Raw genomic sequence first — 26,265 nt, 5'->3', positions numbered from 1 at the left:
CTAGAGCATTTGTGGCCACTAGAGTGTTTGTGGTCACTAGAGCGTTTGTTGCCTAGAGCAACTGTACTGAATAATGGCAGCCAGAAATTTGTAGCTGCTACAAGTCTCTCTGTGTGCCGTAGTCCACATCCCCAGTTTTCAGACCAGCAGCCTGCTGTCTAAGCATCAGTCGCAGATTGGATGTTAATTAATGCTACAAATTAGCATTTTTCTGCAAATAAGCACAAACATTTTCACACATATTTATCTGGTGTCACTGATAAATATTAAACATTCTAAATGACAAGCTTGAGGAGAGACCGGGGTTCCACAAAGAGCCGTGGATTACACTGCAGCAGATGGATTGAATTAGCAGACAAAAGAGTGCGTTGGTTTCAACTCTTTTTGTCACCTATATAATGCTAAACATTTATAATGCATGATGTGTTCAGCGCTATGGCAAGACTGTTTAACTGAACATGGAAAAGGGAAATAAATATTAACCTCTTATACCTCAGTAACATCACTCATATAACGCTAACTGCCAGAATCACAAGAACAGTTAGAAAACTGGAACTATGCATAATCCCGTGATTATTTTCTTTAATACAGTGGATACCCTCAGCATTCTATCTTGCAACTTCAAAAAACAAACCTTCAAAACGAAAAACCGATAGGGGATTAAGCCCCATTGCTACAATCACCAATTGTATTAAAGGGATACTATCAATTAACGTGTTTTTAACCTGAGTAGAGAGAGTTCCTGAAGTGCTGGTAAATAATGATGTATACATTTCATTCTCTTATCTCTTGCTTACTGTAACAAAATACTTTCGCTCTGAACTGACAGCACTGTCTGCTCATTTCTGATGAGAGAGTTAATGAGGGGAGTTTCCCTCCCAGTGTAGTTAAGTCTGTAACTGTGTGTCAGAGAGCTCTCAGAAGAAGCTGCATGTTTCTGAGCTGTCTGCAAGAGAGCAGAGGAAATGTAACTTGTTTTAAATGTGTAATTATCTGGGACAGCACAGCTTTTCCATATTTTTTGGGGCTTTCAGTGAAAAATACTCTGTAGTCTGATATGCAGAAAACAGCACTGGCTGTGCATTGAAGCAGACAGCCCTTTGCAAATGATTTGTCCCAATAGAGCTAAATCCTACACACAATGTATTAAAGCTTGTGCCTCTGATATTAACATAAAAAGTAGGAAAATGTTTACACAGCTACTTAGACATTATTTTTACATTGTCATTTTATAACACTTGGGTATTGATAGTGTTCCTTTAATCATGAATACAATATTTCTATTTAGGATGCCTGTGAAATGCAACAGATGCACTACAGATGAATATGTTTTGGTTTAAAGTGGTATTCCAGAAAGTGTAAATATATGTGGAGCAAAACTGCAGATACAAAAGTATAAAACTGGCATGATTGAAATGAATAAACAAACCCTAAAAACAGCTGCCAAAAAACTGCAGCTTACGTTCTTACAAAATGCCATAAGAGAAAATGCAGTATAAGCTTTTATAAATGGTATTTTATATGGTTGTATGTACGGTCGTGAGTAGTTCTAGGGATAAACTGAGGCTAAAGACCACTTCTCAAAAGGACCAAGAAATTAGAGCAGGTGGACAGTTAAAGTAAACTACCCATCCAGAAACTTCTAGAAGAGCCTACTTAATCGAGAAAATCCATCTAAATGGTTGCACTGTTCAGTGTACTGCAGTATTGCTCATGCTTGATACAATAACTGGGATTATCTATTCATCAATTTAATCCTGAATGTGATGAGGCCATCTTTACTGATTACTTCCCAGTGTACCCCCTATTATATCCCAATGACAGAAGTTGCTGGATAGGTATTACCTTTACCTAGCCACCTGCCCTAACTTACTGGTCCTTTGATGAAGTAGACCTTGGCCACAAAATGTTTCAGTTTAAAGAGAACATGAGGTGGGTTTGAAAAATCCTATTAGGACACAGGGGCAAGTGCTGTATACAATGAGCAGCCTCTGTGTCCATACAGACTTTCTCCAGGCTCCCCCCGGGCTCTGCTGTCCCCCACGAAAAAACCCGACAGGCTAGCGACATGCAGATTATCGCTAGCCGGCTGTTTACCTAAGGCTGTCAGTCACCGCCGCTCCCCCGCCTCCTCTATAGCGCAGCTCCCCGCCTGTGTCTCTTCCCTACCCACCTCCATAAGCCGATTAGAGGAAGCTGATTGGAAGATTAGCATGCAGCTAATCTTGTCAGATATGACAATAATGTCAGAAACATCCGATTTGCATATGCTTGTTCAGGATCTATGGCCAAAAGTATTAGAGACAGAGGATCAGCAGGGCTGCCAAGCAACTGGTATTTCTTAAAAGGAAATAAATATGGCAGCCTCCATATTCTTCTGAGTTCAGTTCTCCTTTAAGGCTTTCCTTAGCAAAAAAAAAAAAAAAATCATCAGATCAGACATACACTAGTCAGTCACTTTAAAAACCACTGACAGATAAAATGGACAACATTGACCCTCTTGTTACAATAGAACCTGTCTACAGGATTGTTGTTTTTATTATTTTGAATATATACAATGCTGTACAATAGACTCGTTTATTGTTTTTGAGAATCTTGTAACTTAAACTGTGGTCATTAAACCCGAACACAGTGATTCCAGCGCATCTACTTAGAATAAGTTTTAACTTGGAGCAACTGAAATGTATTTGAATGATAAAGTGTGAAAATATCTGAAAATATCTCTTGTGAGAAGACTCAGGAGAAAAGTGAATCTGGGCCTAAGCTGTATACACTGTGTATTGCAGCTATATGATGCTGGGTTCAGATACTAGAACAGCCATCATGTGCATGAAATGGATATAGTCTAAGGGTGGGGCCCATAGGAGTGCTTTTACCCGTGCTTTGGAATCACCAGCTAAGCTCGGCTGATTAAAATGTATGGAGGTGAACCCAAAGGAGCAAGTGCGATTACTCCATATGGTAATTACGGGTTCTGACATTTTTGGAGCATTTAGGCCCCAATACAAAGTATAGGGTTGATGCAAATTTGCTTTGTTTCCAATTGCTGTACAAAAGCTATTTTGCAGCGACTTCACTATCTGAACCACAAAACAAAAAAAGGCAAATCACAACCCCCGAATTTACTATAAAAATACACCCAAAATGCTGGAAAATGTTGCAAAGCATAAGCGCTGCTTACAGTGGACTTTAACCTATGAACCCACAGCCAGGTGGTTCGGGGATCTCTGGCGACAAACTATCCTTCCTTGATCCATCTGGCCGAATCTGCAAGTCTCATTGTGTAAATGTTTGTTTACACGATCACTGCGAAAGTCAATGGGGAGCAGAACGATCCTCCGTGGTATGATCCAACATGGCAGTTGTTTAAAACCGAATGACCACCACGGGTGGCCTGTGTCATAAGACATCATTTAATACATTTTCACTAAACAATGTTACGCAATATAGCGAATAATATGGTTTGTTGTGAAAAAATTGCGTCATTGGTATGGACCTTTACTCTGTTTGCAAACCGTTCTGCAGGGTGCTCTGAGCTTCTCCCACAAGGCATATTGGTAGGAAGTAGTTTATCCAAATGTCGCTGGTCTTGTGACAGAGCATGCTGTGCTAGGGATGTCACATTGTAAACAGCTTTGGAGAGAGAGAGCCTGACGTACATGGCTCAATGTTCTCTGTAAGGTGATGCAGAGATAAAAATATCAATGCTACACTAATTAGTTAAAAAAATACAAATGAAAGTGAACCAATGTCACACTACACATAAATCAACAAGGATAAAGTCAGGCATGGCAGTGATGTAAGAGGTTTGCTGACTGGATGAGGTTTTGTATCATAGCTGTGCCTTGGTGCTTATTTTATGTCTTAATGAACCTCTTTTTCTCACTCAGGAAATGGAAAACAAAAAAAGTCTCTTTTCTGTCCAACCTAGATAATGACGCCAGGTAAATAAAAATGTTCTCTCTCCCCAGCTCTGCTGCGTGTGGGCAAAAGCAAAAGCAGTGGAAGTAGGATCCTAATGAGATCAATATTTTCCACCGAAAGTCATTGGAACTTTTCTTTAGTAAATAGCAATGTGATTTAGTCACTCTACAAAAAGGGTATACATATTGGCACCACCAGCAAACACTCTTAAACACATTATTCCCGATAATTACACAACTTTATTAAAAGTCTATTAGCCCAACCTCTAACAAATCTGAAAGACATGCATGATAAATATCATGAGGCGCCCCTTACACAGGCTGAGATATCCTTTGGCACTGTATTTGGCCTGAGGAAGTGGGCAAGGACCCACAAAACGCATTTCCTAGTGCAGTGATCTGCAAACTTGGCTCTCCAGCTGTTAAGGAACTACAAGTCCCACAATGCATTGCAGGAGTCTGACAGCCACAGTCCTGATTCATAAAGGCAAATGTATTGTGGGACTTGTAGTTCCTTAACAGCTGGAGAGCCAAGTTTGCAGATCACTGGCCTAGTGCTTAATAAAATTGAATTTGTCGTCATTTGAGGTAAGCCACCTCAACCTTTTCCTTTTTTAGCTGTTTTTAACACAGTTTTATCACCATTTGGGAGCGCCTCTTTCCCCCTTGTGTTACCCAACTTCCTTTGGGAGGGGTGTTCTATTTTGGTTAAGTGTTCTCCTACTCATACAACCAACTTGGAATCCTTTGCTAAGAGTGTGACCACATCCAGTACTTTTGGACACCCAAGTGGAGTCGGGGTTGTTTATCTCCACCTGCCTTCAGTGGTTGGCCCACCTTCATTTGCGAGTACCACTCTCTACCTAAATCAGCCGACTCTTTGTTGTGATTTACTACACCATTGGGATCTCTGTATTTTCTCTCAGGGTGTCCCCTCTGATCACCCTATGCAGCATGATACATATGCTTAATATATTTTGAGAATAGTAACAGCAAACACATAGCCCCGTGGCTGCTGCTGGGCTTTCATCTCCAGCCTGGACGGTCCAGAAAGAGCTTATATTCTCTGGAATCCTGTCAATCTGAGCCCTGCCTTCTCCACATAGGTTTCTATGGAAGGGAGGACAGGTTGCTTAGAGGTTTGGGCCATAGCCATAATTTCATGTGTTCTTTACAGCGCACCTATTTCATACCTGCCATTATACTGTTCCCTAAAAAAGGATTAAAGCGGTATTAAACGCTGACATAATATTAAATAAAAATGTGTTTTCCTACTTTTTAAAACGTTCCCAAAGTATCGTTTATTTGCTCTGAAAGCTGCCATTGCATTTTATTCATAACTGGTGTATTTATATTGTAATGTACCCAGTAATGATTTCTTAGCTGCTGTCTGTGCTCTGGAGAAGACAGTATCAGCCTGGAATCTCAAACTGCAAAGCAATTATGAAGACCAGGGAGTCAACCAATACACACCCGGATCCTCCAAGGGAGCTAAAAATCCACAGCGAAATTACTAGAATGACTGGGTCTCCACCTGGATTTAGTGCAAATGTAGAACAATTTTTAAAATACCATAGTAGCAAAAACACAACATTTCGGCCCAGAGGCCTTTCTCAAGTGTGTTCTGGACACATAAAAGGAGTTTCTGCACTGCCAGGGAATGTTTCATTCTTTACTTGCTACAATTAAAGAGACTCTGAAGTCTACTAAAAACAAGGTTTTTACTTAATGCTGCATTGCATTCCTCCAGCTGACAAAGCCATAATTCACCCCTAATTACCCCCGCAAAATCCACAACTTTCTTGGTCGTGGATTTTGCTGCTGGAGGAGGCAGAGCTTTCAGCTGCAGCTCTGCCTCCATGCGTGTCTATCAGCGCATATCTCCGCCTCTCCCCCACCCCTCAGTGAAGGAAGACTGAGAGGGGCGGGGGAGAGGCGGCGATCCACGCTGATAGACGCATGTAGAGGCAGAGCTGCAGCTGAAAGCTCTGCCTCTATGTGAAGGAGCCTGCGATGTCCCCCAGGTAATTTGGGGAGATTTACGGCATTGTCAGTGGCGGGGATGTGGCGTTTTAGGAGGGACAATTAGGTTACAGAGGTTTTTAAAGTAAAAACCTCATTTTTAGGAGACTTCAGAGTCTCTTTAAGTGAACACAAGATAATGTTATCACCAGTTTGGATGCGGTTCTCACTGCAGGGAGATTTCTATTGGAAAAGTAAGTCCTTTGTTTAAAGCCCCATACACATGCTCAACAGTGGTCTTTTATGCAGCACAATTGTTGAACAACTTTTGTTTTGAAACAAGTTGAAACAGCTAAAGAAAGTTTTTTGCTATTGTTCAAAAAGCTGATAAGACTGATAAGAAGTCAATCCAACAGTTGGATTGACTTCTTATCAGCTTTTTGAACAATAGCAAAATACTTTTTTTTAGTTGTTTCACAACAAAAGTTGTTCAACAATTGTGCTGCATAAAAGACCACTATTGAGCGTGTGCATGGGGCTTAACTGTTTGAATGCTGGTATGTTAAAAAAAATGTGGCAGTATATTATATGCTATAAATAATCTTTTAGAGCAAAGAAGAAATGCTGGGTTTCATACCACTTTAAAGAGAAACCGTGACCAAGAATTGAACTTCATCCCAATCAGTAGCTGATACCCCCTTTTACATGAGAAATCTATTCCTTCTCTAAAATGGATCATCAGGGGGCTCTATATGGCTGATAATGTGGTGAAACCCCACTCACAAGAAACTCCGAGGACCATGGTCCTGGCAGTTTCCTGTCTGTGAACCTCGTTGCATTGTGGGAAATAACAGCTGTTTCCAACTGCCAAAAAAGCAAGCAGCAGCTACTTCCAGTGACATCACCTGCCAGCAGTAAAAATGTCATCATGTGATAAATGTCAGAATGTAAATCAGGGATTTAAAAGATTTTACAATGGGCAAACACTGACTAAATCATTTATACATAATTATTGTAAAAATGAAGCACTTCTTTATTACATTATTTTCACTGGAGTTCCTCTTTAAGATGGAATGGGCATCTAGGCAAGATAGCACTTTTTGCCCACTGCTGATGATTACCTGGCTTTTTTAGTTATATTTGGTGGAGGCTAGCGTCCACCAGGCCCCTACACCTCTCCAGGCCTCATAGGCAGCTGCCTAGCATTGCCTTGTGGATGAGCCGGCTCTGCTGCTCCCTGTCCTGCATTATGTTGATGAAAAAAATGGTTTCGTAATAATCACTGTAGTTATAAGGATGGCAAATGTTCTCATTACAGAAATATTTCCTGCCTCAAATTTCCTAAGTCTAGAACTGCACATCTTCTATCACTTCCGTGATTTCCTATGCACTCTGAATATTGCCCTTGACATTCGTCTCACTACATTAAAACCAAAAAAAAAAAAAAGTTCAAGAGTTAAAAACATATCTGGTAAGGACGGTGGAATTTATCATCATGATCAAATGATTACAGTGCAAGCCCCTGAGATTTTTCAATGGCTCAGCAGGTTATTGGTCCCCATGGAAACCAAATCTGGTACATTGTCCTCCACTCAGCTGGAGTATTGAATGTTGGGGTCTTTTGTGCATGATGAGATTTCTGCAACCTTCCAGCAACAGACTTCAGTGCTTCCTCCTGACTCGCTTCTAATTGTGATGCAAATGAATCTCTCTGGCTGATTACAGTTCCCTCAAAGCTTCTGACAAGTGCAGCTGTATCCAGAGTTTGCAGACGTTCCAACAAGTGACTTCAGCTGTCCTTACTTGAAAACGGCTGCCAAGCTTCCCCTGTCCTTGTGGAGATGGATTTGTTTCAGAGACACCCCATCCCTAAATTCTGGAAGACACAATTATCCATCAAGCCATTGTTGTGCCCTTGTACTATCTGCAGTGGAACCTGCCCAGGGATTTTTCAGGACATAGTCCATGCATTTCCCTTCTGAAGTTCTAGATCAGGGCCCATCGCACGCAAGGATTTTGTTAAATGTAAACAGAATTTTTTTTTATTAGAGATTTATATTATTTTTACACAGTACATAAAAATCCTGAGCTTTTGGCAAGCCATTTGTGCATGTATGCCTATATAATAATAAGCCAAAAACAAATTTAAGGTGGCCATACACTGGTCGATTTGCCATCAGATCGACCAACAGGTAGATCCCTCTCTGATCGAATCTGATAAGAGAGTGATTGTATGGCTGCCTTTACTGCAAACAGATTGTGAATCGATTTCAGCATTAAACCGATCAGTCTGTGAAGCTGCCACCGCAGCCCCCCCCCCCCCCCCCATACATTACCTGATCCGGCCGGCGCGTGTTCCCTGGTCTCCTCTGTCTTCTTCTCCATGCTCGGCTCATCCAGCTTCACTGAACTTCCTGCCAGGGAAATTTAAACAGTAGAGGGCGCTCTACTGTTTAAACTTCCTGCCGGGACGGGAAGTTCAGTGAAGCTGGAGGAGTTGAGCACGGAGAAGGGACAGCGGAGACCAGGGGACTCGCCGGGCTGGAGCAGGTAATGTATTGCCACTAGCGTCGGTCGTCGGGCATTCGAACGCCGCTATCAACGCACTCCCGACCCGCCGGCGATCGAGCGAAATCTTCCGCACGGACGGATCGACGGGAACAATTGATTTCGGACGGAAATTGATCATTCTGTCAGCGTTTGCGCAACGATTTCACAGTAGATTCAATCACAGTGATCAAATCTGCTGTATATCGGCGGGAAAATCGTTAGGTGTATAGGCCCCTTTAAAGGACAACTGAAGAAAGAGGAATATGGAGGCTGCCATATTGGTTTCCTTTTAAACAATACCAGTTGCCTGGCAGCCCTGCCGATCGTCCATGCATCAGTAATGTCTAAATCACCCCCCCCCCCGACCCCGTGCGCTGCCTGGCCAATCAGTGCCAGGAAGCGCTGTGGGGTGGATCGGAGTCCCCTTTGACGTCGCGACGTCGATGACCTCATCCGGCCCGTCGCCATGGCGACGGGGGAAGCCCTCCAGGAGATCTCGTTCTTTGGGGGGATGCCGCTGAGCAGCGGCTATCATGTAGCGAGATCTTGTCTAGCTACATGAACATTTAAAAAAAAAAAATGACTTTGCTGCCCCCTGGCGGATTTTGATAAACCGCCAGGAGGGTTAAGCAATACCAGTAGCCTGGCAGCCCTGCTGATCCTCTGCCTCTAATACTTTTAGCCATAGACCCTGAACAAGCATGCTGCAGATCAGGCTTCTCTGACATTATTGTCAGATCTGACAAGATTAGCTTCATTCCTTCATTCTTGTTCCTGGTGTTATTCAGACACTACTGCAGCTAAATAGATCAGCGGGGCTGCCAGGCAACTGGTATTGTTTAAAAGGAAATAAGTATGGTGGCCTCCATATTCTTCTCACTTCAGTTGTCCTTATTTTCTGTGTTCTCATTAAAAACCGTCACAATATAAAAAAAAGCAGTCTGCAAAGCTAAATAGTTTCTGAGACAGACACGGCAGCAAAGAGTGGCACCCTGAGAATCTTTGGTCTTCCAACACCTCATAAACCCAAATGCTTGACTAAGTACTCCAGATTACACCTCACGTGGATCACTGAACAACTAAGCAACCTTATATAGCTGATGACAATAGTGGTGGCCGAATCCAACTGGATTTCCTGGTATTTAAGTCCAGACACTCTCACACCATGCCAGCCACTCTCACAATCCCATCCTCTTCATTTTCCTGATGCATTACAGTCTGGCGTTTACACCAAAAACATTGAATTATTACAACATACAGTAAACGGTTTAAGAGATATGTACTGTATACACGGTTTAGACTATGTTAACACGTCTACTGAGTCAACTGCACTGTTTGGTCTCAGTCTAATGGCTGTACCAACTTCTTTTGACTTTAGTAGATCTCTTGAGGTTTAAGGACAAATGGAACAGAGTCCTGGACTTTCCCCTCTAAGGTGAGCAATGGAGCACGATCTAGGATAATATTTACAAGCTCACAGGAGCACACATTTACATTCCAGACTATGTGGTGCAGGACCCCAGAAACACTACACAAAATACAACAACACCCATAGTTCACAGCACAATTATTGCTGGGAGCAAGCTTTATGTATTTTTAAGGCAACCCCAAAGCCTTTCCCTTTCTTTATGTAGTAAATAGAAGTTTATATTCGCTCTATGTATCAGGAACACTCTCCCCGCAGAACGCCTAATCACATGATTATGTTCAAGAGAAAACAGCATTTGTAAACTCCGTAAATTCAGGTGACAGGGCTGTGTATTAATGTAGCCATACACTGGTCGATTTGCCATCAGATTCGACCAACAGATAGATCCCTCTCTGATCGAATCTGATCAGAGAGGGATCACATGGCTGCCTTTACTGCAAACAGATTGTAAATCAATTTCAGCATAAAACCGGTCACAATCTGTGGAGCTGCCGCCGCCGCCTGCCCGCCAGCTATACATTACCTGATCTGGCTGACGCGGTTCCCCCGCTCTCCGCTTTCGTCTTCTTCGCACTGGTCTCCGGTCCGGCTGACTTGCTTAACTGAACTTCCTGCCGGGGGAAGCTTAAACAGTAGAGGGCGCTCTACTGTTTAAACTTCCTGCCGGGACAGGAAGTTCAGTGAAGCTGCAGCCCTGGAGCCCGGAGTGGAGAAGAAGACAGCGGAGACCGAGTGAGTCGCGCCAGCCGGAACAGGTAATCTATCTCCGCTGTATTGCGCCGGTCATCGGGCATTCGAACGCCACTATCGACGCACTCCCAACCCGCCAGCGATCGAGAAAAATCTTCCGCATGGACGGATCAACGGGAATGATTGATTTCGGATGGAAATCAATCATTCTGCCAGCGTTTGCGCAACGATTTTACAGCAGATTCGATCACAGTGATCAAATCTGCTGTATATCGGCGGGAAAATCATTAGGTGAGTGGGCCCCTTTAGAAGTTGTTCTGGAGTGGCAAATCAATAAGGGGAAAAAGGAAAACTTTCCACTGTTATCCCATTTCAATGTAAACATTTTGATTTCCTTATCAGTTGTTTTGACATTTTAAGTGGAGGCTGATAAGAATAGGACTTGAGGACTACAGCAGCAAGTGGCCCCAGCCACATTCTCTGGTCTGCACAGTCTATCACTGCTTTTGCTAGGTTTGTCATCATGCAAAATTTGACGAAACAAAACTAAAAAGTCCTACTAAAGGTTCCAGTAAGTACCTAGGAGCTTAAATGCTGATTTCTAACCAAAAGAGTCACGGGGAGTTACAGAAAGTAGGGGGTGTTTAACACACGCGAGAACAACAACATTTAAGAAACTTTTTTTTTTTTCAGTTAAGTGTCTATCACAGCTTGCAAAAGTTAATTAAATTCTTTGTAAGAGTCATGTAGAGGTGAAATAATACCCAACACAACTGGAAAACATAGAAAAAAAGTAAGTAAAGCTTTCACTGCAAAAGTAATTACAGACCCTAATAATGATACCTGGAAAAAGAGAAAAGAGTTTCATGGTCGAATGGGATGTCCTAAAAATGATCGTTGCTTATAAATCCTTCTGTTACTCCCTCTAGGTCACTCCTTCAGTACAGGACATAGTAGACAACCTCTACATTGAAATGAATAGAAAGGGCACGGACTATCTGCTGTGTGACAACATTTAGGGCCTGAGCACACGTTCGAGTTTGTCAGCAATACAGGTGGCCATGCAATTTACAAAAAAATGAATGGTTTCCGTATTGATCTCTGGCACAACGCTGATCCCATTCAAATAGACTGAATGGGATAGTGTTGTGTTGCACACAGAAACCTATGTAGCAGCGTGTTGATAGCCTTGCATATTGCACACTAAAACACGTTGCTGAAAACCACGCAGCAATATGCACGTGTGCTCAGGCCCTTAACCTCATTGGCGGTGGCCAGGAGTCAGGCTCGGGTGGAACAAAGAAGCCAGGAGTGGTAATCATGAGCCTGATTCAGGGTAGCCGCCGGGAGGTATATGCAAAGCCTGCGGCACAGCAGGCATTTCAACTCCCCTCACCAGGATCCAGATGCTGGCAGCCATTCTTCTTCCGGTCCTTGGAGGCTTTGGATCCCTTGGAGCAGATTGCCGGTTGCTGTCAGGATGACAGGTCTCAGTATAGGGGTACAGTGCCACCCAGAGAATGGAGGTAGAATTGCAGCACTGGATCCCAGGTAGGTACGTGCAGGAGCTGCTGCAGATCGATCTCATTGTGGTATGTTTTTTTCCTGCCTTTAGGGACTAAAAGTGTGTGAAAAAATTGCACCGCTTTTAGACCCTAAAAACAGGAAATAATCATTCCACCAAGGAGGTTAATCGTCAAAAGGGAGCAATGGCATGGTATATAGAGTATCACTGTGCCGACTCAAGTGCTATGTCCCCGGTACGCATGGGTGCAAATAGGTGAGTGGGCAGATAGGTCATTGCCCATCCTTAGCAACCCAGAGTTATGCCTCTTCCAAGTCCAAATATCTCACTTAGATTTTGGGGTTATGTCTATATTTTGTAAAGGTTTTACTATACAATAGTACATAACTTGAAACCTAACCATTTCGCATACTGGGATAAATAAAACATAAAAGTACAAGTGTAAGTAATCCTAAAATAGCAAGAAATACAGCTGTGATTCTGTGACATGTTAATCCCTTATAAGTCTGAAAAGAATAGGTTACTAATGTGTTTGCATTTCTAGCACAAATAAAAAGGTAGAGAGATCTTAACACCTTTCAACTCATTTGACATACAGAACATAAATGCTTACAGCGTGCAATCATTTAATTTCATTAATTAGACCTCCTGTTTGGTCAACGCTTACAAAACGTCATTCAGCTCTTGGCATGTCTAAAATACTGTCTCTTTTCTAATTTAAATGACCAAATGGTAGTCATTAAATTCCATAGTTTCAGCCTGTTAAAATACATATCATCCCTTTAGGAGACAGCATTTTAATCAAACTTTGAAAGTTGATTTCATCCCTATGTAGCCAACTTCAAAAATAATGTCCTGTAGCATGGGTGTAACTACAATTTATGTTCACTCCCTTTTATCTTGTCTCCCCTTGGTGACCCTCAAAGCCTGGGGACCCATCTTGCAAGGGTCATAACAGAAGTGTGGCCATCATAATCTTCGCACATTAAAATAGTGTATCCACAAAAACACCTGATCTGAAGGAGGGACCCATTTATTGTAGGGGAATAAATAATTGCCTCCCCCCATTACCCCCGCAGGGACTGCTCCCCTGTAGTTACACCCATCCTGTAGTTATTACACACTTCTATAAGTAATGACAAGACAAATTACATTTATATTGCGCTTTTCTCCTGGCAGACAAAGTAATCTAAGCTCAGAAATGCTTACCGAGAAGTAGGAGAAGATGAACAATTGGACAACGGCAAGAAAAGGATACAAACTCTGGTAGAGGGGGATGAGGGACTTGACTGCTCGGCTGGCGTTGATGCAGGTCGCACACACAAGTGTTGGCAAAAGCTTCTCCGTTACGATAGCGCCATCAAACAGTGGGCCGAAAAATGGCACCTATTAATAAAAGTGGAACAGAAGAAATATAACTATGACAATAATCTGGATCACACAGTCACAAGATTAATAGAATATTTCACAAAGCAATCAGTGTTATTCTCATACCTCCATATAAATATATTTTCTATAGGCAACAGCACAGATGGCATCAGCTTGGACTATTTATGCACAGAAATTGCAAGAAAGCGTGCATCCGGCAGACAATACTGATAACGAGATGGTGATGGAACTGCCATTAAGCGGGCCTAGATATACAATCTACTGACAAATCGCCTTATTAAAAATCGAACTGCTACAGCTAACACTCTCTAAGACAGGAGTGTCAAATACAAAGTAGGCCAAAACTGAACACTGAGACCAAGTTGTGGGCCAACCTCAATGTCTAATGGCCACGACCCTCCCATTTAAAATTCCCTAGTTTCTAATGCACCCCTCCCTCCCCTAAACAGTTCCTTGCTGTCTAATGGCCCTACTCCTTCCCCTACACACTTCCCTGGTGTGTAATGCCTCCTCCCTCCCCCATACAGTTCCTTGGTGTCTAGTGGCCATCCCTACCTCCCCCTATAGAATACCTTAAGGCCCATACACATGGGGTACAACTGTCGCCACAAACACGTGCCACGAGCATGTTGCGGCAACAGGTCCTCTGTGTGTATGAGGCGAGCGCCACGAACTGTCGCTACTCAAAGCTGTCGCCAGGCAATTGATTTGGCCAATCGCCGGCAACAGCTGTCTCAGCAACCGTTGCTAGTCCGCCATACGTACTACGTGTGTATGTGCGGACTAGACACAGCTACCCACAGCCAGAAGAGAGCTTCCGGCGGGGGGACGAAGCTTTCGGTGACAGCTTCCGCCGCATCTCTGCCTTTTGGGCAGAGACGTGTAGACAGCTGTTGCTCAGGCGGAGCTGTCGCCGAGCTGTTGCACACACGTCTCCTGTGTGCTAGCAACAGCAACAACGGTGCCCCGTGTGTATCAGCCTTTAGTGTTTCTCCCTCTCATATACAGTTCCCTGGTATCCAGTGGCCCCCTGCCTCAAAATCTGATGGCGCTGCTGGCCAGATTTGGCTCACATGCTGGAGTCTGACCTCTTTGCTCGAAGACCATTCAGGACTGACAGACCATACATGACATGGTCATCGTCATAAGGGATGGTCACTGCAATGCTAATGTTTTTATATTTTTTGAAGAAAAAAATGTAAGTAGAATGGCTAGGTAGGGTGACCCATCTTTTGGCTCCACCCTGCGCCCAAGTTTATCCAAGCATGCCGGGAAGGTGCGCACACATACATAAGTATTTATGCAGAGCTGTACAGACTATATTGTCTTGTCACTAACTGTCCCTCAGAGGGGCTCACATCTAGTCCCTACCATAGTCATATGTCTATGTATGTATTGTGTAATGTATAATAGTCTAGAGCCAATTTAGGGGGAAGCCAATTAACTTCTCTTTTGGGATGTGAGAGAACACCAGTGTGCCCAGAGGAAACCCACACAGACACAGGGAGAACATACAAACTCCTTGCAAATGTTGACCTAGCTGGGATTCGAACCGGGGACCCAGCGCTGCAAGGCGTGAGCGCTAACAATTATGCAAAATAAACTGAAAAGGAAACGTTATATATAACAATCATTGTTGTATGCAAACACAATATCTATACGGTAACATTTTCAGAGGCGGGTTTCAAATCTGTGTATCATTAGGACAGGATAATAGCCTTGTCATTGATTTTGTAAATAATGTTTAATATTGTAATGTCTCTCCTATCTATTGTACAGCGATGTGTAATATGTTAGAGTTTTACAAATAATGTTTTATAATAATAATAACTAAGACAGCCCCCCAAGCATTCTATACAAGGACACCCCCCATCCTGTAAAATGCGAGCACGATCCCTCCTCTTTACATATTATGGCCCTCCCTCATCCATTTAACAGTTATGTGCCACTGCCCCAATGGCCAGATAATGTTCTCAAATTAGATTGATAAATTAATATGGGTGGAGAGATCACAGGAAGAGGCAAGGCTTAACAAACAGAAAGGCGTGATCTGCCTGTATAAAGAATGTATACTCCTCCTCAGGAGTCAGGACTACTAAAATGAAGACCATCGCAGGTACCACAAGGTATTGTATTGTTACTTGGCCTCAGCTTGAGGCACTACAGTTCACTTCAATACTCATACCTGTTAAAGTAGAGCATTCAGATTCTCATTTTGATTTTATCTACGCTTCAATATACCTGTATGATACCATCTATATTAAATGTCCATTAAATCCCCTCATGGAAAGTGCTTCATTATTTCATCCTTTGATGCCATTTTGTCAGGAGTCTAAATTAAAGGGAACCTGAGGTAATTGACATATGGAGGCTGCCATACTCATTTCCTCTTAAACAATACACATTGCCTGGCTGCCCTGCTGATCCTCTGCCTCTAATACTTTTAATCCTTTGACCCTGAAAAAGCATGCAGATCACATAACTGAAGTCTGACAAGATTAGCTGCATGCTTGTTTCAGGGTTGGGACTCCGATGCCAGAAAATCAACAGTACAGCCAGGCAACTGGTATTGTTTTAAAGGTAATAAATATAGCAGCCTCTCTATACCTATCACCTCGGATTTACTTTAAAGAAACATAATTTGGAAAAAATTAACACACATCCCAAGAAAATAACAGAAAATGGCAGAGAACAGAAACTGGATTTTTGCTAGGGAAGCATGTCTTTAGTTATTCATAAGCTGCTGTGCTGGTTTTTGTTCCAGCAGAGAAGCTGTGGCTGCCCGTACAGAGATTAGTGACATTTGACAGAGGGGTCACAAACCGTTTTGAACAGTGACAGCATGAATAGCTAATCTATTTTGCGGCATGTGTGTGTATATATCAAGCTATAGCGGTGTACCACAAGCGACCTAAAAGACTCTTTTATAATAAAAATATCTTAAGTAACACTATAGTTAAAGCTGTAATATTGCATTCTCCATTTAGGATGAAGCACGCAGTTATACACGTGTTAATCAGCCAACGGCAGGTGCACTATCTTGCGAGCATCCTTGCAGCCAGCTACCAGGCAGAGAGAAAGAAAAAGCAAACAAAAAGGATCCTATATGAAGAGCAAGTATCGACCGCCCCAATCACAACTGCCTACTGTCCTTAAGAGCTCAGCAGGGCAGATTGAGAAGCTTCTCCACAAGAGACAGAATGCAGACTCTGCCTCCGCTCCAGCACTTTGATAGGCTCACTCCGGTCCTCCAGGGAGAAAACGGTCAGGCCTGACACCAGATTTGCACCATCTGTTCCCCTTTTCTTATGTGTGCAGATCAGTCATAACTGACCAGAGCCAGCTCGGATGCTGAGGGACGCTGGATTTAGCAAGCGGCATTGTAAGACAAGGAACACATGCTTTCTGAATTATTAAAGCGCCACTTAAAAAGCTAAATGCATGCCTTTAGGTAAGCCCAGATTAAAAACCTGAAAATCAGAAAATGAAATGCAAAACTGCTTAATGTAACAACACGGCAATAAAACTGGGTGATTGTTTCGATCGGTGCGCAATAATTGCATTAGTTTATGAACTCTGGAATAAGTATGTATGCAGCAAACTGCTGAGCTTATGCAGATCCTAACCTCTATAGGCAACAAAAGCCTCAACCAGTCTTCGAGGGAAATTACAAACTAGATACTTGCCCACGATATGCCACAGTGCTAACGGACCCCTTTTATGAAAAACATCCTCTGGACTAATTATCTACACTCACTTTTGAAAATCTCAATAAAAAAACAAAACAAAAAACAAAGGAGAGGGGCGTTGGTTGGAGAGAAGAAACAACCCAAATAATGATCTATTCTTCAGTCTTGCTTCATTGTTATGTTAAAATCTTGCAATCGATTTCAAGGAATTATTTTCATAAATTCTGCAGTCATATAGGGTTCTGTGTCAGGGTTGTGGAGTCAGAGTCGAGGACTTGGGGATAATTTTTGGGCACTTGGAGTCAGAGGTTTCATAAACTGATGAGTCGGATGATTTCTGTATCCACTATATAGCACTGCAAGAGCTGTGAAGTTGGAACAATTTTGGGTACCTAGAGTGGGAGTCAGAGGTTTCTGATTTCATAAACTGAGGATTTGGATGAAGTTTGTACTGACTCCACAGCCCTCAAACTCTATATGAATGGACAGTCCCTCTAGGTTTATCTCTACATGCTCACACCTCTGATTGGAAAAACTTTACTTACAGTTCAACAATTAGAACCTGAAAAATATAATCATCAGATACTATAATTTGAGCACTCTAGGGATCTTTTCCTGGTAAAAGGGTGTCCACAGACAATGAAACAGCAATCTGGTACAAAGAGGTCCATAATGTGGAAGAACGTGGATGTTCAGATGGAAGGTTGCTACAATTAAGTATTGCAAGTATTGCACAAGATCTATTTTTAATTTAAGATTGAAAATATTGATGAGCAGAAAGCTAAAGATAATATACCATACTTACTGCTTTGAAACAAAGTGAAAAAAAAAAAAAAAAGCATGGAATGGAGTACTGCACCCTAAGGGCCTGTAAACAGTGCTGCACTTGCGCTGCGCTTTTCAAATCACATGCGCTTTTTAATCGCAAGGTCTTTTGAAAAATAATGAAAATCGTGAAGACCTGTACACACTGGTGCGATGCGTTTTTCCTATTCTCATGAAGGCTTGCGATTTAAAAAGTGTGTACAGGCCCTTAGGCTAGGTCCACACTAGGCACGGTTGCAGGATGGAGCCTGCGGTCCCAGCCAAGTAAACGCAAATGGATCAATGCTGCCTTTTGTGCAGCAAACATTTTCGATCCGTTTGCGTTGTTTTTTAATTTTTGGCTGAGGGGGTAGCAGGCAGGATGGGAGTGGCAGCGGGCAGGTCCCCCTCCTCACCTGGGTCCCCCCGTCCACGCTACCCCCTCCAGCTACTTGTCCCAAAAATGTAAAGTATAGCAGCGGCAAATGGGGAGCTTGCCTTCTTCTCCTACTACTTCCTCCTACTCGCCGTGTCACTGCCTGCAATGCCGCCCTCTATACTTCGGAGGGCGGCATTGCAGTCAGCGGCGCGGCGAGCGGAGGAAGTAGGAGGAGGAGGTAAGCTCCCCGCTCGTGGCTTCTATACTTCACATTTTTGAAGCCTGAAGTTGGAGGCAGGGCCGGAGCTACCATAGGAAAAAATGGGCAATTGCCCCAGGGCCCCAGAGCCTGTAGGGGCCCCCAAGGTGTCCCTCCCCCATCTTAACTGTTGCTCCCCAGGGACTCTGCAGAGTCTGTTAAGTTGGGAGGTGATTGCGGGAGGGTCAGCAGCCAGCTCAGGGGCCCAGGAGGGAAATTTGGCTGCAACAAAGGGCCTCTAATGACTGGCTAATTTTGCCCTAGGGCCCAATTGTTACTTGAACCGGCCCTGGTTGGAGGGGTTAGTGGGGACAGGGACCCAGGTGAGGGAGGAGGGCGGTCCTCTCTCCCCGCTGACCGCTGCCACCCCTGTCCTGGCTGCTATACCCCTCCAGCATGGCGGCCCCCTCTCTCCCCACAAGCTGTGAAACAGAAACAGATCCGTGTTCAAATCTGCCTGTGTAGAGGCGGATCCGTTTTTCCATAGCTTGCCTCTACACATGCATGTATCAGGTTCCAGATCCATTGCAGGAAAATGCAGCAGATCCGGACCTTCCGGGACGGTTTTAAAAATGGGTCCCCGCACACGCCGACGGATCCGTTTTTTTTGTTGGGTAGAGACAGCTACTAATTTTAACATTGCTATCCGTGGCTCCCGTTTTGATGAGGTTTTAAAAACTGAGCCACCGATACATTTCCAGACCTAGTGTGACCTAGCTCTAATGGTCTTATCACCCAGAAGGGTCCTACCCATTTTTGATTGGTTGCTATAGGTTACTTACCATAACAAGAGACAATTTGCATAAGTTACCAATGAACAGTAAACAACAGACAAGACTGAATCTGTCATCATTTATTGCTGGCAAGAAAGTTTACCAACATGCCAAAACATTATGGGTGCTCCCCCCACACACATGTGCAAGTAAATACTGTATTAGTCCCGGGACCATACTAGTGCAATATTACAGCACTACTTCTTGGAACACCATCTTTTTGATATTCCCATTTTTTGTAATTCTGGCATCTACTTTAATGGCATAAGAACAGGTAGGTCAGAACTTCTCTAAAAGGGAACCCGGGGTGAGAGGCAAATGGGAGCTGACATTTATTTTCCTTTAAATAATGGACATTTCCTGTCTGTCCTGCTGATCCTCTGCCTCTAATACTTTAAGCCATAGACCATAAAGAAGCATGCAGATCAGATGTCTATGACAAATCTGACAAGATTAGCTGCATGCTTATTTGTGTGTGTTTTAGACCCTACTGCTCAGAAAGATCTTCAGGACTGCCAGGCAACTGGTATTTGTTTAAAAGGAAATAAATATGGCAGCTTCCATAGGTCTCATACCTCAGGTTCCTTTTAAGAAGCTCATACACTTGAGAGAACTGCAACAAGTTCAGCTGAAGCAAATGGCAGCATTGTGTGCTAGAATGTGCAGCTCTCAGCCCTTCCCCACAAGGGCCGGCTGCATTTCCATGATCCGCATGAAATGAACACAGCAGACTGCTGCTGTCAACCTGCATGAACACCCCTCTCACATCTCGTCTCATCTAGCGGACCATTAGAGCGGAGTTTCAGGCGTCAGTCATTCTAGATCTTTGTCTCCAGGAATGAAAGCCAAATTCTGATAGACTGACATTCCTGGTTTCTCTTGTTCCAGATTTCAAAAGCCAGAGTCTCTGTTCTTCCTTTCCCTTCTTGTGGTCACAGATGTGAAAACATATCACATTTAAACCAGGGAAAGAGGGAAGCCACACTAGATCCTGAAATGACCCGTGCTGCATAAGGTCCTCATATGCACAATTACACAGAAAAAAATAGGACCTAATATATTAAAATATATCAATATATACACACACAGGAAAAAAAAACGTAATATTAAAAACACTAAAGCATGTTGCTACACCAAACACCAGTAGTGGAACAATGACTAATGGACTGGTAATAATTATAGCTATGGCATTTGACTCGGATATGGTTAAAAAGAGGCTCCATGCAAAATAGGGAGAGGACTAGACAAGACAAAACAAACAACATTTATATTGCGCTTCTTTCCTGGCGGACCTTAAGCGCTTTGACTATGTGCATGCAGGCCTGGATTTACATCACAGGAGCCTATAGGCACAGATGTCCTGGCACCCTAAACTTCACCCTCCAGAAACCCACAAACCCCCACTGAACCGCACCTCAAGTGTGCTGACTGACCCAGCTTTGACTTCTCCCTTACCAGTCATAGGTAGCTATTGATGTCCTTAGCATTAGGTAGCCAGCTAGTGGTGCCCCAAATGAAGGGAGATCTTGTCAGTGGAATGCCGAGCGCCAAGTGACTAAACTCTCATTAATGCTCAGCTCTGGACTCTGCATAGGGAAGGAGAAAGGCACTAGGGGAGGAGAGTGAGCCACCCCTCCATTATCAGGCGCCTGTAGGCGCATGTCTACAGTGCCTTATGGTAAATCCGGCTCTGTGTGCATGAGTAAAAAAGTAGTACGGGATATACCGGTATTTGTAAATATAACATTGCCATGAAATTATCATCATGAAAAAGTAAAACGATTCTCAAAGTATAAATATGTATTACAAAGTGCTGTTGCACTAAATGTGCAAAAAAGTGCATGGAAATGTCAAACTTTAAAATATGTAAATGAAAAGTATCCAAGGTGATGGAAAAAAATTGTGAGTGTAACAAAAGCACTAATGTGTCAGTAATACTGCCCCATGTAGCACAAACAGGTACTGTACAATTAATACGTGCAAGTAAACTGATCCTGGTGTAAGTGGGTAAACTAAGCATGATCCACACATGTGCCTCCGCCACTGCCCTCCTCAGAGTGGTGGTCAGTGGGCAGCAAAGATTACAGGCAGTGGCAGCACATATAGAAGATGCGCTATAGCGGTCACAGGTATGTCTCCACAGCAAGAACTTACCTTTGTAACAGCCTGGATTTGTAAAAAAAAAATGTGATTGTGGGTTCATACATGTGATTGCTGTTGTACATTGCTAACTATTGAGCGAACCCTTAATCTAATGATGGCTGAAAACTGTTGCTAGCTATTGGCTGACACTTGGGAAAAATACTATCCAGTTTTGCTGGATTGATTTGGTTTCCCATTGTCTTTCAGTATTACTAAATCAATCCTTTGCAGTCACTAAATTTAATTTAAAAAACACCTATGGTATGACTTTAAGGGCTGCCATCTTTATCTTGTTTTAAAATACACCTGAAGTGGGAGGGATATGGAGGCTGCCAAAATGATTTCTTTTTAAACAATGCACATTGCTTGGCAGTCCTGCTGATGCCCTGCCTCTAATAAACCCTGAACAGGCATGAAGATCAGATGTTTCTGACTGAAGTCTGACTGGATTTAGCCACGTGTGTTTCTGGTGTGTATTCAGACACTTCTGAGGGCCGAAAGATCAGCAGGACTTCCAGGCAACTGGTATTGTTTAACTTCTATATGGCCGCGTCAAACCCATGGGTGTCATCATGGCGGCGGCCCCAGGACCCCCTAATGCCGATCTGCAGGGATTTGCAGGAGATTGCGCGCGGATCTCCGCTTGGATGACTGAGCTCCACTCCGTCATCCATCTCCTAGCAGTGATCGCCGCTAGGAGACTGTTAGACGGCGGCCGTCTCTTTACTCTTTACAGCGCTGCAATCTACAGGAGCGCTGTACTGGGTACAGCCGTGTGACACGGCTGTCCCCCTGGGTGGCAAGGAAGCAATCCGCTGTCATAGGCTGGAGCCTATGATAGCCGATTGCGCTGATTGGCTGAAGGGGGAGGGAGGGTTTAAAAAAAAAATAAAAGAACAGGAACATTTATTACAAAAATAAAGAAATGAATATTTATAAAAAAAAAAACCACCAAAACAAAAAACAAAACAAAAAACGTTGGGGGAGCAATCACAGCCCACCAACAGAAATCTCTGTTGGTGGGCAGAAAAGGGGGTATGACTTGTGTGCTGAGTTGTACGGCCCTGCAGCGAGGCCTTAAAGCTAAAATGGCCTATTTTGTAAAAAAAAAAATGGCCTAGTCACTAGGGGGGTTTAAGCCCAGGGTCCTCAAGTGGTTAAAGCGAATGGAAACCCACTAAAAAAAAAAAACAACAAAAAAACAAACAAACAGATATTTACCTAAGGAGAGGGAAGGCTCTGGGTCCTATAGAGCTTTTCCGGGCCACTCACGGATCCTTCATTCCAGTGATGGCTCCCTCGGTAGCAGTATCCAACCAAATTGGTCAAATACTGCTTTCTGCTGCCGAAGAAGGCTTAGGAAATCTTTGTGAGCTCGAGTACTCCCGAAGACAGGCAGCTCCTTACTGCGCGAGGACCCTATCTCGCGCACTCACGCAGGCGCAGTACGGAGACGCCCATCTTCATGAGCACTCTGCTCCCGAAGTCTCCTCTGGCGGGGAATTCAATCGGGAGAGCCAGCGATGCAACAAGGGCACCCAGGGCCTTCCCTCTCTCCTTAGGTAAGTATCTGGTCCATTTTTTTCCCTAAATTTCCATTAGCTTTAAAGGGAAATAAATATGGCAGCCTCCATCTCTCTCTCACTTAAGTAATCTTTTAAAAAATATAAATTGCTGTTATCCTGTTGTATAGACTTCAGTAGTGTCTGAGTTACACATTGGCAAAAAAGAAAAAAGGTGGAGTAAAGGTGCCCATTAGCGGTACAATTTTTCCCCAAAATGCGATCTTTCAATGCGATTTTTACGATCAAATTGTATAGAAGATTTGCCGTTTATGAAGGCAATAGAGAAGGAACGATTATTTGATTGATTGCTAAATAGTATAAAATTGATCCAAAAGTTGGATTTTATAATCGAATTTGAAGAAAGAATCATTCAGTAAATGTGAATAATCGATAATTACCTTCTGAACGATTCTTTCTTCAAATTCGATCATATAATCCACCTTTCGGATCGATTTTATCCTATTCAGCAATCGAGCAAAGAATCTTTCCTTATCGATTGCCTTCATAAATTGCTAATTTTCTATAAAATTCGATCATTAAAATTGCATTAAAAGATTGTATTTGGTGAAAAAATTGTACGGTTAGGCCTCTTACACACTACATGAGATACTGATTTTTTTTATACATCCATTTTTTGGATTCCGATTAAAAAAACGTAGCAGCATGCACAGTGGCGTAGCTAAGGAGCTGTGGGCCCCAATGCAATCTTTACAATGGGGTCCCCCCAAGCACTCTATACATAACTATTTATACGGCGCACCAAAACCTGCCAATGGCAACTACAGTGTCAGAGGTGCAAGAAGGGAATGGGGAACAGTTTGTTAATGATTGCCACAATTCAAAGTATCTATAGAAGTGATTATTATGAGCACAGGACCAATAGAGAGCTAATACTGTAGTTGAGGGAGGGCCCTTCGGGGCCCCTCTGGCCCAAGGGCCCCGATGCGGTCACAACCTCTGCAACCCCTATTGCTACGCCCCTGAGCATGAAGTACGTTTTTAATCGGAATAAAAAATCGGATCAGAAAAAAAAATTGAAATCACATGTAGTGTGCAAGAGGCCTAAATGGGCATCTTTAAAATAACTGATCTGCATACTTGTTCAGATATTGAAAGACACAGAAGGATCACTACAATTGCCAAGCAAGGAGCAATCAGCAACTGCAGAACTTCACGTTACAAATTTACCTGAAACAGGCTAGCATGAATTATTTGTATGTAAAAAGGCTATGTGCAGCTTTTCTTATGCAGCGGTGGTTCTGAGCTACCACTGGAGGACGCTGTTGAGAGACAAACATTGTTCCCTGAAAATATATAATAAATCTTGAAAGTGCACATGTTCTGTAATGTTAATAGTGTTTTCCTGAGTCTAGAAGAGTGGGCACAAACAAGCAGATGATTCACTGAGCAGCAGAAACATCTGCCTGTTCTCAAATCAGCCATCAGTAACACAGAATAAGGAATGCTTAGTCTCTGCTTCTACTGAGGTTTCCCCAAACACACTGAGTGCTTAGAAAAAAAGGCTGTCTATTGCCTAACACAGTATACAGAAATTCAACTTTTGTTAAAAATGGCTATTACATGCATTAGTGTCATTTTGTAAGTGAATGTTATTAAAATCTATTTTTCCATTTCACATTGCATGTCTCAAGGCAGCAGGGTCAGCCATACTAGCCAAGGAAAAAAAACATATATAAGTAGTACTTACATAACAGATGTATTGTACTGTCCACGTTTTGATTTCAGTGAATTTTATATAGTAAATAAAGAGAAAACTGTTCCTGGCATTTTCCATCTTTTCTGCTTCTGAAGCCAATCCTGAAGTTTACTCTTTTTTTCCCCTCTTAGAAACTGCGGTCATATCTAGCTTGCTTTGTAAACACATGTGAGCACAGCATAGATCATATTACAGCAGCTACTCCCTTCTCAGCCTAGTGTCAAACTGAAAAGCCCTCAGCCAATCAGTGAGAAGCAGGAATGTGGGAGGGTAAATTACAAGCTTCCTTCTCTTGGCAATGTACCAAATAAAGCCAGGCTGACTGAAATAACATTTATTACAGCAGCAACATTTCTAATTAGTTGGAATGCTTGCAATGCAGGCTGCATAATATACACAGAGCAGTGGGTAAATGGAATTTGATTTTGTTGCTGACTATCCTGCTTTAACCACCCTGGCATTCTATTAATCTATTTCATGCAGCCAACATGAAAGCCCACTAGAGGGCGCTCCTGCTGCATTCTTCCGATCGCCTCCGGCGATCAGAAGTAACAAGAAGGCCCGCGATGAGCGGCCCTCCTTGTTTTGCTTTTCTCGTCGCCATGGCGACGAGCGGAGTGACGTCATGGACGTCAGCCGCCTCCGATCCAGCCCTTAGCGCTGGCCGGAACTGATTGGTCCGGCTGCGCAGGGCTCGGGCGGCTGGGGGGACCCTCTTTCACCGATGCTCGCGGCGATCCGCCGCAGAGCGGCGGCGATCAGGTAGCACATGTGGCTGGCAAAGTGCCGGCTGCGTGTGCTGGAGATTTCATAATAAATTATATTGTATATATAGCGACTCATTGGCTGGTCCTTGTATACCTGAGGGTGGTTTCCACCAACCTTAAACTGATTTTAAAACGGTTTTTACTCTAATTTGGCGCCTCTGTTATTACAAATTTCAACTCCGTAAGGGGCTGGTTCATACATGAAAATAAAACACACAGATTTCTGGACTGGAGAAAGCCAGATAAATGGACAGGACAATCGATCTCATGCTATTGTAAGGAACTAAACGCACATTTTCGCTATATCTGTTTTAAAAAATGGAACGGAAAGACCAAACCGCATGATTTTTCCAGACCTGAACCAAAATAGACTGGATACCAATGCATACAATGCATTTCTAAGGGAACGAACAGTAAAGGGACCGGGACTCAATCCTACAGAAGAAGTTTGGGGACCGAGTGCTGTACTGAAGCCCCCTCTGCTTTAGTAGAGCAATGCATCTTGTTGCTATGGAGTGGGGAGGTGGGACAACAGTGTGATGCACAAGAGAGAGTGGCTTCCACCAGGTAAGGAGGAAAACAAGGCACAACATTTGGCGTTCTGGAGCTTGGGCAACGCGTGTACATATTGCTTGTGTCTTGGCTGATAACGACCTCAACACACCTCCAAGATGACCACTGCCTTGCTAATGAAACTGAGAA

General features: G+C 43.2%; 1 protein-coding gene across 3 annotated transcripts in view; it reads right to left on the bottom strand.

The window, feature by feature from the left end:
* Positions 1–26,265, bottom strand: part of RALGAPA2 (Ral GTPase activating protein catalytic subunit alpha 2) — a 493,961-nt gene that overhangs the window by 129,720 nt on the left and 337,976 nt on the right. For all 3 annotated transcript variants that reach the window (XM_068232435.1, XM_068232436.1, XM_068232437.1), the window contains one exon: positions 13,338–13,465. In XM_068232435.1, the coding sequence (XP_068088536.1) occupies positions 13,338–13,465 (128 nt within the window). The remainder of the gene's footprint in view (positions 1–13,337; positions 13,466–26,265) is intronic.

Source organism: Hyperolius riggenbachi, chromosome 4 (assembly GCF_040937935.1).
Source record: "Hyperolius riggenbachi isolate aHypRig1 chromosome 4, aHypRig1.pri, whole genome shotgun sequence".
Taxonomy (NCBI): Eukaryota; Metazoa; Chordata; class Amphibia; order Anura; family Hyperoliidae; genus Hyperolius; species Hyperolius riggenbachi.
Note: the sequence above shows the minus strand (reverse complement) of the source record. Positions and strands in the feature narration are given on the sequence as shown.